This window comes from Convolutriloba macropyga, chromosome 1 (genome assembly GCF_964194025.1).
Source record: "Convolutriloba macropyga chromosome 1, txConMacr16.3, whole genome shotgun sequence".
Taxonomy (NCBI): Eukaryota; Metazoa; Xenacoelomorpha; order Acoela; family Convolutidae; genus Convolutriloba; species Convolutriloba macropyga.
In genome coordinates, this window is record NC_134468.1 from 33,942,297 (window position 1) to 33,961,782 (window position 19,486).

Genomic DNA, 19,486 nt, shown 5'->3' on the forward strand with positions numbered 1-19,486 from the left:
TTTACTTTTTGATCATTTAATTGATTGAGCTGAAGCTAGCTCAAATTGTTGGTGCTGTAACACATTGTTAACAAAAATCAACTTGGCATTAAATGAGAGATCATTTATTAAAATTTCGGAGTTGGATAAAACCAATATTTTGCTTATTTATTTAAAACGAATAAAGCAACTAAATGTATTTAGGCTCAAGTTTTTATAGACACAACAATTAAATGCATTTTTTCAGAATGGATCGGTATTCAAGAAAAAGAAACTGACTATCCAGGAACCACTGAAGACTGGAGAGACAGGAGAACTGTTATTGTAGAAATGCGAATTTTTTTTTGGTTTTGAGCTATCAATTAAAATGAAAAGAAATCTTTGTTTATATGGAGTTATGCCAAATCTCTGCTTAAACTAAATATTGGAAAAATATTGATATTATCAATATTGGCGCTTGCGATAATCAAAGGCGTCTAGATCAACATCAACTCAAGTTTGTGGAAAATTGAACCAGTTCTTCTCTAAAAAATCGACTACGTTTGTTTGAAAATTTGGAAGGCGTTTTAATTTTTGAGAACTCGGACTGATATACTTTTGGCAAAACTATTTGTTTCTGTTTGGTCCGTTTTATGTGTAAACTTTGTAGCTAATTTTCGAACATATTAATTTCAATTGGTAGGGTAATAATTTTATTAGGCCATAATGGGAATAAAATTATTGGACTCCTGATGCCAGTGGGGCCTAAATATATATACATATATATATATATATATATATATATATATATATATATATATATATATATATATATATATATATTATATATATAATGAAAAAATTGTGAGGGAATCTTGTTGATTTATTACGCGTTTTTTTTCAAGGAATATTACGGGTGCTCACGTTCTGCAAGTTAGTTTTGAAACGAAAGTTGACCTCGTTGTATTTACCTCTCAAAAATAGATATTAAAACGAAAAAATAGTATCCAATTACGCAATTTTATCAAATTATTATTCCTAATTAAAATTTCTTGAGATGTTGATTATTTTTGATTGGATCAATTCAGATAGCGCACCAGTCTTATGTAGCTGTATTTTACGCAACCCCGAAAAAGATAAATCTTTGGCTTCGTTCTGAAAAGACTATTTAATATCATGACTACGTGCCTTGTATAACGAACGTGCACAACTATATGTACAAGATTTAAAGCTCTTTCCATGATGTTGCTGATAATTTTACAAATAAAGCCCGGGGCTCCAAAAATGCATTAGTAACAAGTTTCTGTTGCGACCCATTTTAGTGGGGGGATAAACTATACACTCAACTGTTTTTTTTTGTTCAGTCAATCTTCGCCGATCAATATATTCATCATACAGGAATGTGAGTGGTATCATTAGAAAGCGTTGAATTTCTAATTAAAACGATTTTTATTGAATTTCGCTTTTCCGAGGATTTAAGTGGCTTAAAGAAATAGGAGGCTTAAAGAAATTAGGAGGCCTCCGTTGTTGTGTTCAGATTTTCGTAGATTTTGCATATATTTTGATCAAGTTCTGCTAAGAAATGATAAAACTGATAAAAATAGCGTCATTGGTTTTACGTTTGATGATAGAAGAGGGATGGTGAATATTTCGAACCAACTTTTTTGACAAAAATATCAGCTATATTTTTGAAAATTCACCAGTTTTGTGTTTCTTTTGTCATAAAAAATGGCATCAAGTATGCCTATTTGTTCCACTTTGTCCAGTTTTACCGGTGGTGCAGACATTAAAACTGCTAACACAAACTTCATTTGTTCAGATACGGGCTGCTTGTACCTAAGGTCCCTCAGAAAGTTTTCTGGAAAAACATTTCTGAGGTCCTTCGCAAATTTAAAACAATATTTATTTTAAAAAATGTAGAGCTCATTTTTGATAGATTAAGACTTTCGTTTACCGAAAACGCTATTACGAATTTCTTTCAAAACAAATGAGTTTTTTAACAATCGGGCAGCGATAAAAAGGCCTTTATTTTTGCAAAGAAAAAGTTTTCTGATTGTATTTTGTGTCTGTCAAATTTGAAATATTTTGTTCATTTTTGCATCACAATTATAAGAATACATTTTTTCATTTAATAAGAGGTCCGTCAACATTCAAAAAAGTGTCAAATGAAACATTATTTTGTTGCATGAAATAAGCTCATTGCTTCCATTGCTCCTCCCAATTGCTTTTGTGAACTGTTTTTGTTTCATCAAATGTCTCTTTCACTCTTCATGACGCTATTAAAATACTATCTAAGTTTTTTTAGCTGATACAAAATGTTTTTTTGGTAATGCAACTGAATAAGTATCCAAAATTAGTTTTTTTTTATATTTTGACTTTTTGATCAAATTGGCTCTTTTTGTCATACAGAAGCAACAGGAGCTGAAGCATTTTTTCTAGTTGTGGAAGTTTGTAGTTCAAAAAATAGTCGGATTGTAATGATGCGCTGTATATTTTTTGAAATATTTTAGCCTCTTTGTTTTTTCAATTTTTACCTGCAAGGGAGGCCAAAAAACACACAACAGAATTTCAGCGCAAAACATTTGTTTTTTTTTGTTTCAACACCACTTGAATAAAATCGTTCGTGAAGTTTTGGCTTTTGCCTATATTCAGTGCTATTCTGTACTTTTTGACAAAGTCTCATTAATGACATACACCACTGGTTTCCCTTGCGTTAAAAAAGTTAAACCAATTACAGTTTTCAAGTTGAAACCTTTTGGTTGTTATGCCTTACGCTTTAAAAAAAATTGTTTTTAAATAAACATTGTAGTTTGAATTCTTCCAATTTGAAAATGGGGCTGGCTAAAATAAGATGAAATTGATTATAATTATTTTTTTCACGGATAGATTTTGATCTTACAGGCTTCGACATCGTATAATCGCTAAGTTGATGTGACTTTTGATTTTTGCCTATATATGGTTTTTTTGAAGTTGTACGACATTCACAAAATTGACAGACAGTTCTCAACGGTTTTGTATAATTTTCCGAAGGTTTTGCAGCTCTTCTTCAATTGGTGGACAATTGAGTCAGAAACCTGGTTGAGCTGGGTCAGAACATTATGTACGAACATACTTTAGCAGGCCTCCTAGTTGGATTTTGGTTTACATTATGCGCTGTATTTTACTAACCCTCAGCGCTGGACGTAAAGTTTTCTAAACTACTGTTAACATGTATTGATAAGTAATAATTCAAACACAAGCATTGTGTTTAAACTATACAAAGAATCTCGATAATGTGTGTTTGCCCAAAATGTTCCCATCCCACTCAGCCAGATTTCTGTGTTAGTTGTCTACCAAATGAGGAAAAGATAGAAAACTTTTAAAAAAAATCATGTATCGTTCGAAAATAATTAGTGTATCCACTTAAGGAATCACTTTAAGCTCAAACGACTAAAGAAACTGAACAATGCCTCCTTATGGGGCTGATGATACTTGCCATTACTGAGACTAAGAGAGAAGACAAACAACAAAATTTAGAAAAAAAACAACAACCAGAAATTAAAACCAAAAATCAATGTCTTTTTTCCTAAAAAAGACACTTTAATCACAAAATCAAAATAGTATCCGATAGAAAATAAAACGAAAAAAATTACAAGCAATTCCCCAGAAAAGAGTTGGGACCTGTCTTTATTGGGAATAAATGACAGATAGATAAAAAATTTAACTTCAAAGCCATACGACTAGAAGAATTAATGCAGACATCAACCAAAAAGTTCATTAAACTTTGCGACAAAATATTAACGAAGCATACAAAACCACAACATAATCACTTAAAATTTAAAATATAATGAATTTTTGGTGCGCTTTTTCAACGCCAGTAAAATTGTATATGACTTGTCAATAATGTGATACTGGGAAAAAGCAGCAAAACAGCAGCTCAACAAGTGGAGAAATATTATGAAAACTCGTACTATTAAAGTAGAAAAATTATTATTCAATTATTGAAACAGCAATGAAGCCTGCATGCTAGTTCACTAGAACGTGATTCTGGACCCGCATGTTTGTTGAAAATATGCTTCAAAGTGATTGATGTTAAGAAAAGTGTCAAATCTCAAAAAATCCTTAATTTTTCCAAAGAAAATTCCCTGAAGAGAATAAATCATCACTGCCATAAGCCTTCAATTAAAAAATGGTAAAAAAGTTATTTTTGTGCTACTTTGGAGGCCAATTGGACATTTCATTAAAGAGAATATATTAAATGGAGACCAAAAATAGAACAAAACGTCTTATTATGGCTGCCCGTCCATTAAAACATACAAATGTTCCAAACCAATTTTGCCACAACAGCTAATTTGAAAAGAAAAGAAATCAATTTAAAAAAATGAAAGTTTTTGAGAAATAGTGGGCTCATTTTACCAAAAAATTATTAGGTATCAAGTGAAAGCATCAGATAGTTTCTCTAATGGCTCCCTAGACAGCGAATTAGAGTTTTTAATGGTGAGACTCTGTCACTACATCAAAATTATAAAGTACATCTAAATGCTGGCAAAATTCAAGAGTTAATTAATATTTACAAAAAAACTGAACAAGTCGGATAAACCATATCTTTAGCTAAGAAAACATAAAATTTGTTTAGTGGGTTTTATTTGAGAATAAATTGGACCTCTCACTAAATGGATCTCTAAATGAAAACAGGCTTGTCCTTAGACGTATTGAAAAATCCGTAAAACGTGTTTAAAGAAGGACAGATCCAAATACAATTTGTTTACAAAGATCAAAGATGAGACCAAAACTGGCCCGGATATTGCTGCACAGATGTTAAGAAAGTCACTATTCCAAATTTGTGCGTAAGAGATTTTATGCCAAATGAAAATCTTTGTTGCGGCTGCTCAAGAGCCTCAGTGGAGCCCTATCTTTACAGCCTGGCTCTGGGGTTTTACGCTGGCCTGGTTCCTTGTTTTTTTTTGTAGTTGACTAATTTTTTCGTCAGACAAATTTAAGATCTTGCAAAAAACGAATACAAAAAGACCAAATTTGATTGAGAAACAATTGATACTCAAAATGAGAGCCAATTGCACTCTGTAACGTTGTCTATTGGCTCGAAATACAAAATTTATACACTAGTCAAACATTTTGGTTAAAGGAAACAAAATTTAAATTGGCTTCTGTAACACTTTGTTTACTCTTCCCTAATTATTTGGTCAAGTAAGCGATTTAAGTCAATAGTTACATATTGAATATCAGGTAACTGCACTAAGTACTCTAAATTTCTCATGCATTGAAGGTACTTGCAAAGCATTTAGGTCCTTATAAAGGGCTTTTGGCCTTTTTAATCACATAAGAGATAACATAAATAACAAATAAAGATTCTAAACAAAAAAACAACAAAAGTTAAGAAAGTGTTTTTTTGGCACCATATAAAAGCTAATTTCTGCACTGTTGGAAGTTGGGCAAATTTCTTGGAGGGTCCATGTATAGTTTAAGGGTTACCCTAACCGTGGTCTAATACCTTTGGTCGTTTCCCTTTGCAATATCAGGGAGTGGGGTTGCACAGATTTTGGGTCCCAACTTGTAAGACTTCTCAGGTTTGGAATTTTCATGTTTTCGCAAAGTCTTCTCGCAAGTTTTTAGGTTGGATAATTGTTTTGATGATTTCTCATGGCTCTTGCTGCTGCCGTTTAACAGTGGCGTCAGCAATCTTAAAATTTTAATAAGAAGTGAACTACCTTTTCAGCATCTCAGAAATCAGCAACGCTCTTTCATCTTTGAACACACAACCAATGGAAACTTTATTACAATTATATCAAACTTTTAGCGAAATTAATAAAAAGTTCACCAAATATTATGAAAAGTGTGAATAGAACCTCCGTAACTCCTGGGAAAAAGCGAAATGAAAAAAACATTTTCAGTCTGGTATTTGGCGCATGACAAACTTTTTATTGATACTATTAAAAACTCTCTACGATGAACACACACACACACACACACACACACACACACACACACACACACACACCCACACCCATATATATATACATATATATATATATATATATATATATATATATATATATACATATACATATACTTACATAAATACATACATACATACATACATACATACATACATACATACATACATACATACATACATACATACATACATACATACACACACACATATATATATATATATATATATATATATATACATATACATATATATATATATATATATATATATTTATATATCGATCGGCGAAAATTAACTGAACAAAAAACCCGGTTGAGCATATACATCTTCCCCCTTTAATTTGTGTTAGAACCCTTTATTAGAGGGACGCCGATTTTTTTTTCTGGAGGGAGGGGTGTTGGTGAAACAGCGGAAAAGATTCTGTGAATGTATTTTTTGTCACCGATGTTTGCCTCACTATTCCGAAGTTATTGGCTTTCTCTTTTGTAATTGATCGCATAAATCACCACATTATTCTGCAGAATTTTCTCTGCATTAAATTTTTCGGGACAAGAGCGCAACAGTAAATCGTTTATGTCCACAGAACGTTTATGTTCATCTGATGTCTTAGCTTCGATTGCTTCAATTTCTTTGCTTCAAGTTCTTCAAGAGCGTATGCAAGTAAAGATGAAGACGAGAGTTACTGAATTACACATTCTTTTGGTTTTTTCAATTCTTTCTAATCTTTTCAATGCAAAAATTAGGGAGCTCAAATTATTTATTTGTTCTCTTTCCCAGGTCGAGGTTCGGAGCCAAATTGAGCTGTGATCAGACCCACTCGAACGCGCATCCGTGTGTTCCCATAATTAATTTAGAGTGTATGAACGTCAGTTCGAGCGCACTACAGTCTAGGTATGGAGATGGTCTGATCAGAGGTCACATTTGTCTGGAAAATCTAATCATCGGCGGATTCGAGCGCACTTTGGTCTTATCAGAAGCAGGTTCGAGCTCACTTGAGTGTGACCAGAGGCGGCTTCGAGCGCACAATAGTCTCATCATAACCAGTTCGAGCGCAGAATAATCTGATCATAATCACCTCTAGCGCATGATAGTTTGATCATGACCCCCTCGAGCGCATGGTAGTTTGATCATAACCACATCGAGCGCATGATAGTTTGATCATAACCACTTCAATTGCAGGATAGTTTGATCATAACCACCTCGAGCGCATGATAGTTTGATCATAGTCACTTCCAGCGCAAGATAGTCTAATCTTAACTACTTCAAGCACAGGATAGTCTGATCATAACCACATCGAGCGCAGGATAGTCTGATCATAACTAATTCAAGTACAGAATAGTCTGATCATAACCACATCGAGCGCAGGATAGTCTGATCATAACCACTTCAAGCACAGAATATTCTGATCATAACCTCTTCTATCGCAGGATAGTCTGATCATAACCACTTCAATCGCATGATAGTCTGATCAAAAATTTATTAGGGCGCTCAATGAAACAAAAGAAGTTATCAATTTTTGTCGCTTTTGCTTGAATAGCCTAAAAATTAGCCGAAAAAGGCAATCAGGGGTCAAATAACCTACAAACTAAACCGTCAGCTTGGCCTACTTTTTTTTCTTAGAACTCATAAAATCCTCCGATAACCTTGAATCGGCCGCAAGCGATCAAAAAGTATAAAAAGACTGGCAAAACTTTTTTACAAAATGACTGTGGATACTGCAAGATCAATGTTTTTTTTTCAAAAAAAGAGAGGTCGAAAAATTAGTGGCCTCAAATTGCTTGTTTATTTTAGCAGAGTTTTATTCACCCATCTACATATTTTTAGGGACGCTAGCCGACTAGCTTTTTGTATTTCGTACAAACTGGCGCATTTATTTTTTCAGCGATTAGCAAAATGAAGAGTTTTCATAACATGAAACAATTGAAACACTTGTTGGTTCTTAAACTTTTTTACATAGTATTATTGTTAAAAACTGTGTCAACAAACAATCATAAATGTGTCGCATTTTGCTCCAAACTCTCCCTTCATTGTTACAGTACTCAATTTTTTGTTCTGTTTATTACTCTATTGCCTCCCGTTTGTCTTATTTGCACGGTGCTTTTGATAATGAAGTCCAACTTCAATCAATGCTTCTAAACAACTTGAGGTCTCAATTGTTTTACTATTGTTTTTGTGGGAATGCGATTCAAACTATGTCAAATTGAGTTAACATTACTTTTTCACTGTTTCAGCGTGTGTGTTCTCATATCAGATTCTTGGTTCTCTGTCGTAGCGTGGTTTTTTACGGTAATATTGTACAGCTTTATAAGTTCTGGGCCACACTAAACTAGGAGGCTCAGAGTGGCAAAATCGAACTCTCGTCACAGCATTCATGAAGCACGGAACTAACTTTTGTTTGGAGGAGAAGGCCTTCAAATTGTGGATGTTTTGGGACTGGAAGAAAGACATCATACTCTTCAGTGTTATTTTGGGCAATTTAACTGTTTCATTGACATTATAATGCAACTCGTTTGAAAAATGATATTTCTTTTTCAGCATGCATGTAGCATAACCGATTACCGTCGGTAGAATTGCTCTCAAACGACAAGGTAGGAGCGGACTGTGGTTGTACCTATCTTTATGAATAAAGAGCCTGAACTCAGGGCGAGAATGAATTCGGCGGGGAATAGTGGATTCTAAAATAATGGTTCAAGCCATTAATATCTGCCTCCTCAAGCGTTCCTCCTCAACTTCTCAGATCCATATATTTAGAGCTTAGTAGTAAACCTCTAACAGAGCTTCTCAGAGGCTTTACTTAACTCACCCAGGTTTTACCTTTTTATGCCGTTTCTTTCGATAAAAAGGTCAAATCGATCAGGCGAGCGAAAAACATTCGAAAGAAAATAATTGTTCCGACCAACTTTAGTGGGGGAGGGACTATATACTCAAACAGTTTTTTGTTCAGTCAATTTTGCCCGATCGATATATTCACCGAAGAGGTTGTGAGTGGAATCATTAGAAACCCCGCCAGCGTAGTATCAAGTTGGCTAAAACGTTGGCTAAGTTTTCAAAATTCAGTCTGCATTTCATAAAAAATGGCAAGTAAATAAGTTTAAGTTTGAATAAATTTACGGATCAACACTTCTAAAAACCGTTGACTTAATCGTTGTAATCTTCAAAGATAGCTAGTTTCAATTGTGGATCCTTTGAGAGTGTTCTTGAACAAAACTTTTACCATATTTTTGCTAATTTAACTCGATAGTTATGCAAAATGCAGCAATTATTTTTGATATATTGAAGTTTTATGTCCAATTACCCATATCCATGTTATTCAAAGCAATTATTTGTACTTAATAGACAAATGACAATATCAAGGATAGTTTTCTTCGAAACGCTGTTTCTTAAAGTCCAAAAAACATTCTGGTCGTAATCGTTTTTGCTTTTTTTGCCTTGTCTTACGTCAATTACAGAAAAAAAACCATCCAAATAAAGGCAAGCTATTGACAGGTCCAATTGGCTTCCTAAAAAATTTCTCGGGAAACCGTTTTGGTTTCATAGTCACAACCATATAGCCGCTCTCATCTTTACAAATACATATTTTTAAATTAAAAAACTGGGCTGTTGAGCTTTGCGACATTTCCTGTTCGCTCTCTTTTTGGCCAACTTGTAGACTAAGGCGAACAAAGCCGCATGGTGTTTCTAATGAATCAAAAATTAAAGTTTATTGCTATTTTATGTTTTAAGTAATGTTTTTTCTGCTTCGATACTACAAGTTTTCACAAAACAATTTGTTTTCCACTTTTTGGATATGTTCCCATAATTGAAGTTCTTTTTCTTCTCTTTTCAAACTTCTGACAGGTCAGACATCACATTATTAGAATTTAAAACAAAGCACGTTTGAACATATCAATATTTCGTTCTGGTTTTAACTGCTTCGACACCGTCTTCTAGCAGAAAGTTACAGTTTATCATGTGCTGTAATTGTTGGACATTTTTCGGATAAATATAGGCCTATACAACTTTCTTCGATTTAGCAAAGGAACTCATTTACTGATTTAATTGATAGCTAATGTTTTTCATGACTTAGTAATCAATTGTTTTAAGAAACGTATATAGATGTTTTTTCCTTAAAACTACATTTCCCTGTCATTTTGTCCTCTTGTTACCAAATCTAATTATTTGTAGGCCAAATTTCAATATTTGTGTGTTGAAAAAATGCAGAATGGAAAATATCTAAAGTTCTTTGCGGCTTGAATTTTGTTCTAATTGCTTCGATACAGTTTTTCGCAAAATATTGATTCATTTGTTTTCTTTTTGTTAGTTTCCTGTTCTTTTTGAAAACCTATGACGTTTTCGGAAAAAAGATCTCAATGGCTTACATTTCAGAAATTAAAAAACTTTTTAGTTAATTGAACTGCTAGCTAGTTTTTTTAATTCTTTCAAATTAATTGTTTTCGGAAAAAATGTACTTTTTATTTTTCACCTTTTTGTTTTTCTTTTTAGAGTTTCCACCTAGTCCCAATTTTCAGAGGACACATATATCATTTTTGTGGTTCATAGAGGGCGCATTTGGTTTTATGTTAAGTTTAACTGATTTGGTTATGGTTTTAACGGCTTCGATGCCGTTTTCTTGCAAATTTTAATGGATTTTTTTTCGTCTGAAATTTTGTTGTTAAATTTGTTGACGTACAAAAATATTCTGGATAATGACAGGTCTCAAAGTGTCCCAATTGTGCCAATTGTGGTATGGTTGAACAAAAACCTTTCGAAGAATTCAGTTGATGATATCTATTGGTTTTCATTGATTGAAATTAGTTGTTTTCACGAAAACAAACGTATTTTTTGGCTCTTTCGTTATTGTTCTCTTCTGTCTGCTTTTTGCGAGTCTCGTCGGGGACTGTCACATGAGTTTTCTGGTGAAGTACAAACTATTTTACATAGCTTAGGTTTTAGTTGACACTTTGTTTGACTGATTTCTTGTTGACCTGTCTCGTAGTCTTAATAATGGCAGGTCTCATCGGTCCGCTAAGTGGCATTATATACATTACTGAGTGATTTGAATTGGAAGAGTTTTTCAATTCATACATCAATTGTTTTTGATCCATTTGTGAGATTTTTTGACAGGGTTCTATCTCTTCCTGATTTGGTAGAAAATTAAGCCAAATTTGGGGACAAGCGGGGTCTGAACATTATGTGCCAACGCACTTTAAACGCCAAGCCTCCTTAATGTGCCAACGCCAAGCGTCCTTGTTTTGTATTCAAAGCACAAACTGTATAATACCGGAAATGACTCAGGGACTTCGAAAACTCGTGCAAAAATAACACTATGGAATGAACCAGGTGAAGGCGCAGGAAAGCGCAGGTGGCGTAAATTGGAGGAGTTGGCGGGGATAGATGGTAGGGTTGCTTTTAAGGAGTCAAAACTCAAACATACCTTTTTGACTTGAATATTTGTAAAGTCACTAACAAGTGTACATTGAAAGCAACAAATTGCATCAAATTTCGTTCGAGAGCAATTGAAGATTTTAGAGTTTTTCTGTTTTGAAGTTTACAGTTTTTTGCTGTTTAAGTGAAATTCTGGAGATATTCTGATCCAGACTTGAAATTTCTTCCGGACTGGATTGTCAACAAATAAAGATAAAATTGAAAAATTTATTAAGCGAAACAGTTCTTCAACATAGTCTACGTTTACATTGGAGGAATCACCTTCAAGCACATCGAGAACAGCTTCAAAGCCGATCACTTCTTAGATCAGCAGTTTCTGAGTGTTGATTCATTGTATACAAAATATTCGACAATTTTCTCTGAGAAGTCAGATGTTAATGCGGATGACTTGAGAGATTTCTATTGGGAGGTTGCGGTTGCAAAAGACAGAGAAGAGGAAAGACGTCACTTGAGTGTATCTGAAGGTGTATACTTCTGCATCACTCTTATTTCCACAGTCGGTAAGCAGTTAATTGTTTGAACGTTTTAAAACTAGGTACGCCTTCAGACATTCCCTCTGAACTGATGCCTCTCTCTTTCAACAGGTTTGGACGACGTGCGTCCAAAATTACACAGCCGAGGACAAACTCTGAGAACAAGTCAAAGTCTGGTCACTAGTGATTTTGAAGGAGCTTGAGTATGAACAAAAACGTAATTGGTAGATTACACTCAAATTCGTGCAAATAGAACTCTGCAACCAAGTTGTCCAAAACAGATGGTTTAAGACAAAAAGGCAACAAGAAAACCGAAATTACATAGCCTAAAAGTACTCAATAATCTTGAAAATGCAGTCTAAAATTGTTGAAATTAAGCGATGGGGGTTGTTTTGGGGAGTTTCGTCGGGACGACATGCGGTAGTGTTTTAGCTGCGTGTGCTGAGAACCACTCTTCAGGCGTCAGAAGTTCACCAACTCTCTTTTCTCCTTTGTTTTTTTTTAACAGAGGTTAGAGACAGACTAATTATGCTCTAAGAGTTCAAGCCAATTGTTTTTAAACAGAAATTGACGTACAAAAAGAAAAAAGTCAAAAATCTAGCCATGAATAAAACTGCTTCTGGAAATAAAACTGAAAACCTCCGGAAAAGAACCAATGTTCGTACTAACTACAATTTGAAATTTAAACCTTTCAAAATAAACACATTTAATTGCTATGAAATTATTGAAACTTCTAATCAGAACCATATATTGTCTTCGTGTACGCAAACAAAACTGAGTTCGAAAAAGTAAAAATAATTATTCCGATTGAGGCAAGTCAAAGTGAATTTTTCGCTTTCATTATGAATAACTAACCAATTCCAATCTATTTTAAAAGCTCAAGAGTGCGGTTAGTGGGGACATGATATTTTGAAGTTGGAGTAGCGAAAAGTGAATCACTGTTATACCATCAATTCATCTAAAAGGGACGTTTTCGTTTTGAATACTAAGGCAGACCCGATGTGGGCTCCTTTTACAGCCATAAAGTATAAAGCGCTAGAGCTACTTATTTCTGCGCGCGAAGTAGGCTTACCTATATCTCTCAGAATAACCGACTCTGTAAACGCTGAAGATATACTTCAATTATATCTATGTATAAATGTTTTAACACCGGAGTCAGAGGTATACACATTGTGCAGCTACTCTAATAGACTGAGTACAGTCAAAAGAGTTACGCTATATAAAAGAAAATAGTTTCTTCTCAGTCTCTGATTGGTTGGAGGAGCTCACCCAGCATTTCAACTGCTACATCTATCCTGGGTTAAGAGTTTTAAATCCAGGTGTGTGAGTTGTAGCAGAATTACGTCGGATGGGCGGTCCTCGTTGTAGAAGGGTCGAAGAGCCGAATTGTCGCTGAAGTGAGGTTGTGACTTGTGCCGTCGCCTAGAGTCCCTTTAAGTAGAGAGTTGACTAGCGTCGTTAGAGAGTTGTCAACTTCAAGTGTGGAGTCAGTATAAGCACCAGTTACAGGGTGTGCTGGCCAGTAACATCAGTCCTGTTAGAGTACCCAACTGTCTCTCACTGTTTTGTAGTGAGGATTTGTTCACAGTTGTAGTCTGTAGTCTCTGTCTGGTTGTACAAGGATATTTCTGCTAATCTTCTTCTAGTAGAGCATTTTACCGGTCAGATTTACAAGCATACCTTCTGGTGGAAATCCATCTTGTATCTACTGTGTGAGCTACTTATTCTCCTAAACTTTTAGTGAAATTTTGTGCCTGCTGAGTAAGCTTCGAACGGAGAAAAGAAGAAAAGAAGTGATCCTATTCTTTAATTGTGGCAAAGAAGAAAAGAATAAAGAAAATTAATTACGGTAAAAATAAACGAAACATAGAAAGGAAAGAAAAGACAATCAGTTCAAAGTGAGTTCGAGAGCAGAGAGTCTCAAGTTTTGTGGGTCTGTGAGCCCGAAGTGGTAGGACTGTGGCGTACGTCCGAGACACGAATTCGATGTCAGGGGCCCGATTGTCATGATCCGTGAAGAGTTCGAGAAATTCTTTGTATCGTACAAGACATGCAGCAAGTGTTACAACTGCTACAACTGCTACAACTACAACTGTTTTTCATCTGCTACAATACCCCCAGAAGTTGTTAACATTCTGGAACTGTAAATATTGATGCAAATAGCTGTAAGAGAATTATAAGATAATAGGGAAACACTTCGTTAACATCACTACTCTTCGAGTTGCAAAAAAAGCAAAAACTTATATACACTGTTGTCGAAAAAAGGTCACAAAGTGTGATGATGTGAACTCTTATTAAACGTCAATTTGAAAAATGTTGTTATACATGTATCCGTAATTTACTGCAGTAAATCCAGTAAATCCTAATTGAACTCATAAATTAGTCAATTACTTTACCCTCTAATTTTCATTCATTATTGGTAATTTCTTGCTTGGAAGTTTTTTGAGTTTGCTTTTCAAACAATAACAAAACTGAAAAGTAGAATTTTTAGAGCCAAATCAAATCGAAAAAGCGATACTGTGCTCCCATTGTGCAAAATCTGTACTCGATTTCTTTCGATTAAGACTTGTCCGACCAAACGAGTCGCAACCCAAGAAAGTACAGCACCACCCGCACCCCGCACTCCTTGAATACTGACCCACAACCGAAAATAGCCGAAGAGCAGGAGATGTGGAAAATTTTCGAACTACGTTGGTTGAAACGATGCAAGCTATAGCATTGCAAATTCCAGGGCAATCAAATATCTCTCCTAACGTCGGCAGAGTACCTCTTCCCGACCGCGTTTCATTGGCGACTCCTACAACTCGACACTCGATGACCTTCTCTCACTTATTGTCTACGGAGCAGAGTTCGATGAAGAAAATAGTTTTGATAATGACTATTACTAGACTGTTTGAAACATTTAAACTATTACCCAGGTTGAGGTGCTATCCGGAAGTGACCTCTTATCAGACCGTTACAGACGAAAGTAACCTCTGATCAGACCATCCCAGACCAAAGTATCCTCTGATCTGACTAAAGTGCGCTCGAAACACCGCGTGCGCTCGAGATGCGCTCGAAACTGTCTCTGATCGGACTTTTCCAGACGGAAATGACCTCTGATCAGACCGAAATCACACCATCGTCCAGACGATTGTGCGCTCAAAATCAATTCTGATCAGACTATTGTGCGCTCAAAAGTCATTCCTGATCAGACTATTTTGCGTTCGAAATCACCTCTGATCAGACTCAATTGCGCTCGAAACAGTCTGATCAGTGAATGGTTTTTATTAAGAACGAATTTCCCTAATCTTTTTATAACATTTTCATTTAATAAAAACTGATGTTTGCTTTATTAAATTCATCTAAAGAAAAGATAATTCTAGAAGTACTGCTAAAGAAAATAAATCCCAACTGCTGAGGAAAAAAATTATTTAGTATACCATTAATGCATATTTTGAAATCAAGGAACGAGTTTAGACAGCTTTCCATATAAAACGTCGTGATCTACAGTTGATCAAAATTTCATTTTCAGGGGACTGGCATATTCTATCAGCTGTATCCCTGTGGTTCTGATCAAAGCTATCAGACTCTATATGTGTCTGTGATCAGAATGCTGCTTTTTGATCCCTCTTGGCAGAGTCAACAATTCTCGGTAAAAAGAAACAAAAAAGTAAAATAAATTCCGCTCGAAATGTCTGCGATCAGACCCAATTGCGCTCAAAGTCTTCTCTGATCAGATTAATGTGCTCTTGAAGCCGCCTCTGATCAGACCATTCCCATCCTGAAGTTCCCTGTGATCATACCATCCCGACCGAAGTGACCTCTGATCATACCATCACCACAGCGAAGTGACCTATGATCATACTATTGTGCGATGGAACCAAATCCCAGACCCTGTAATTTCAGTCTGGGAACACAACGTGTGCGTTGGACTTGGTATGATCAGAAATCACTTCCGGATGGCACTTCAACCTGGGTATCTATCACTAGCTTTTCATAACCAAAACGTACACTGTTGATACATATTTTGCTGGTGAATAAGTAATAATGTCTGTAAATATTTTAATAAAATTTTATTCAGTATTCAATTTTATTAAAAACAACTGAGGTGTATGACATACATATATATCAATGATCTAGTGCAGTAAATCTGATCCGATGTCTGATTTAATTCATTTACTTAACGTTTCAACTTTATATTTTGTACTACTCGACAGCCAACCAACTTGTATGAACTAGTTTCTGACCAAATGTCTTCATGTTCAGTAGGAAGGAGTCTGTTTACAGGAAGTTTTGGTCTATAAACGTTTATTTCCATAAGCAATTTTAAGAAAGCAACTTGATCCTGGTTACTGTAATATTTATTGCTAATTGGATAATTGCCGCCGCAATTACCGATACTACAGAGTGTTTATAATTATTTAACCGTCGACTCTGTGAACACTTTAGATTTAGTCTAACCTGACGGAATATTAAGAGAGAGCTATTCTGCATGAAATGCGTTGAGCGAAAGAATACATTTTTCATGGCCAAACACTGCTGTGTAATAATTAATACACTACTGAATAGGCCGTGGCGGCTGATTCACTGCGGCTATTGATACGCGTACTAAGTGAAGGATACTGAAGCTATTCAGGCCGCTCTTTACCGCAGCAAGTCTGAAACGAATATGTGATCAAAGACAAATAATAATCGGCTCCACGAATGACCTAGGAATTAATTCGGAGCTAGTCATAACTGTTGTGATTTTTGAGTCGTGTTGACTCAAGTTTAAACACGCACGAACCTAGAGCTTGCTGTTGAAGGAAATCAGTTTCACAACTCAACCAGCGCAACTTTAGCCGCTTCTGATTGAATTAAAAAAAGGCTCTCTCTCTCTCTTTCTCTCTCTGATCTAAGAGCGAAAACTCTACTTGTCCGCTAAGTGCGAATAACTGCAGCAATTGTAAGTCTGCCGATTTTATAGCAAAACAAACTTAGAGTAATATTCACATCCAGCTGTGAGATGGATTTGATTACTTGATTAAGATTAGATTTCCCACCATATTTTCAAATAGAATTTACCCCCAATTGTGCTCCATCTTTTTTATTTGTTTTGTAATTAATTTTTATATCTAATCAATCTTATTCCTAGCAAATAACACATAGAATTGGAAATTAGCAAAAAACTTTGTGAGCATTTAGTGAGACTTATTCTAGCACTTAATTAAGGTCGCCTAAATAATATTGGTTTAGCTCTAGTGTGGTAATTAAGGTCAAGCGAGTAAAATCCCTACCACATCAGAGTTAAAATTACTTACAATGCCAATGTCAGTTCAGTTGGCGTAGGCCAGTTTTTACAGAAAAAAAAGTTGTCACGAACTGGAAATTTATCCCACCGTTTTTCATTGAATTTCAATAAGATTCGTGTAAATAAAATTCCGTTTCGTGACACATTGCTTCTTGTAAATTCTTTTTTTTTCATTAACTTTTGGGAAAAATTTTCCTTGTAAAATCCTCAACTTAAATGCAAGTCTGGTTTTAATAATTAACGTAATTTTCATTATAATGAGGCAACTGTATTCTCTGCACTATTTGACTAAAGCTCATAAAGTTTACATTGTGATTACACGTAAGCGAGCTAGCAATTTCTTTAAAGTTTAGTTGAAGGTAAGAGCACTATTTTAATTGAAACTTGCTGTGAAAACTTATACGATGATATTTTATTATTTTCGTTAATCGAATAATCAATATTTTTACACCGTTATATTGGTGAACAAAAGTTGCTGCGACTTATTAAAGATTACATTAACGACAACATACGCTATTCATCAGTGCTAATTCAAGCATTAGTTTGTTCACGAAGTGTAATGAAAGACAAAAACGGAAAGGACGGACATGGACAGATGAAATGCATATTTTTTCATATTCATGAATAATTGAATGGTCGCGATCGAGGAATATTTGTGGAAATCATTCAAGATCATCATTGATGTCTGTAACTTTTCCAAAAACTTTTTCAAGATAAGACCAATGTTATGCTTCAGGATACGGAGATGTGGTGCCCAAAAGTGACTTCGGCAAAGTGTTCACAATAATGTACGGTCTAGTGGGCATGACTCTTATGGGTCTCTTAGTGGCAGATGGAGTCCTATTGTTCAAGAAGATATACTACACTCTCTACGAGAACATCGTCAATCTTTCTCGCAGAAGTGAACTTCATCATCTGCAGGAACAACCTTCGGATGATCGAGGTCCAAAAATAGATAAATCCACTGCTTCATATCAGCAACAAGATCCGCAAATGCAACAAAAGTCTTCGGCGAAAAGTCTTTCAAGTGAAGCCGACGAAGACAACAAAAGCGTTGGTCGCAAAAAAGATTCTTCAGATGAACCGAAAGATCTGAATGACAACCTTTGCAAGGTCTCGAAGAGTATTTCAATTCCAGTGGTTGGATTCTGCATCCTTTATTTCTTCGTCATTTTCCTACCAGGGTTCATTTTACAAAGAACCGTTGACTGGGATTTGCTTTCGATCCACTATTTTCTCTTCATATCTTTCACCACGACCGGGTTTGGAGATTTTAGCCTTCGTGATAGTGATTCCACGGATGTTCTGCAATTAGGGTTCTTTATTTACCTGTTGATTGGACTTTGTGCACTGGGTGGTTTGCTCTCCGCAATTCAAGCAGCACTTTCGCAAACAGAAAAAAAGATGGAATCTCGACTGGAACAAATAAATCTTCATTAGGATGAATGGGGGTTTGAGGTGGAAGCAGTAAATTTATCTTGGTGTTTGAGAATGCATTCAAGTGGATTATATCAGTTTTCCTAAACAGAGTCATAGTGCTGCAGAGATCATAAATAAACCTCTACCCTTGCTATCCGAGTAAGATCTTGCTTGTCTTCAAAGCATTTTTTTAACTGCTTGATAATTGCAACGTTATTGTTTTATTATTCGTTCAAAAAAGGTGAAACATATCAAGTAGGTCGGCTTTTTCTCCAGAAGAATGAGAGTTTCTGCGCATTCAAGACAGAACAGTTAAACGATATTCAAATTCTATAAAGGTAGGTTTCAGCAACATAAAGCATTGATCCAGCTGAAATTCTATACCATTAGATAACTTTTGGCAAGACATAATTAAATTCAAGCCCTGTATAGGAGCAGCACGAGCATCGGGATGTAAAGAAAAACAATAATTTAAAAATTTACTAGAAAAAAAAATCAGTTTAGTTGAAAATAGTTGTTTTAAAAAGCCAACTTTCTATTTATGCTTTTGAAAAACAACAATCGTTAACAATAACTTTTGAAAAACCTTAAGTTCCCTAAAAAAGAGTTTCAGTGTGAATTTTAATATTTTCTCCAGTGAATCTGAAATGAAGAATATTGTCGTTGAAAGCTTTTGATTTTGTTTCAAACCTATTCTTCTGAAGTTTCCCGGGTTTCTGAGTTTCGAAAGATGAATTGCATGGAAAAAAAGTTAATTGACTTAAAAATTGTATCCAAAATTTTTAGAGACAGTTCGTCCTTCTAATGAATTCAAAATTATTTTTTTCACGGTTTTGTGTGTTAAGTAATGGTTTTTCGGCTTTGATACTCCAAATTTTCCTAATTTTTAAAATGAATTTTCGACTTTTTTTCGTCTTTGAGGTTCTCTTTCTTGTCTTGTCGCATTATTGACCGGTCAGATGTCCAATTGTCGGCTTTTAAAATGAG

General features: G+C 35.0%; 1 protein-coding gene across 1 annotated transcript; it reads left to right on the forward strand.

Annotated features, from left to right (window-relative positions):
• Positions 1-7,960: 7,960 nt before the first annotated feature.
• On the forward strand, positions 7,961-18,579 carry LOC142348367 (potassium channel subfamily K member 2-like). The gene is made up of 4 exons (XM_075399692.1): positions 7,961-8,057; positions 8,143-8,382; positions 11,572-11,835; positions 17,817-18,579. The coding sequence occupies exons 2-4, from the start codon at positions 8,283-8,285 to the stop codon at positions 18,518-18,520; spliced, it is 1,068 nt and encodes a 355-aa protein (XP_075255807.1). The 5' UTR covers positions 7,961-8,057; positions 8,143-8,282; the 3' UTR covers positions 18,521-18,579.
• Positions 18,580-19,486: the final 907 nt, after the last annotated feature.

Bases quoted from the DNA above. Each gene is read 5' to 3' on its own strand.
- LOC142348367 (XM_075399692.1), top strand. From the start codon at position 8,283: ATGAAGCACGGAACTAACTTTTGTTTGGAGGAGAAGGCCTTCAAATTG. The intron at 8,383-11,571 runs GCAATTTAACTG...TCTTCAACATAG, and splicing joins ACTCTTCAGTGTTATTTTGG to TCTACGTTTACATTGGAGGA. The intron at 11,836-17,816 runs GTAAGCAGTTAA...GTTATGCTTCAG, and splicing joins CACTCTTATTTCCACAGTCG to GATACGGAGATGTGGTGCCC.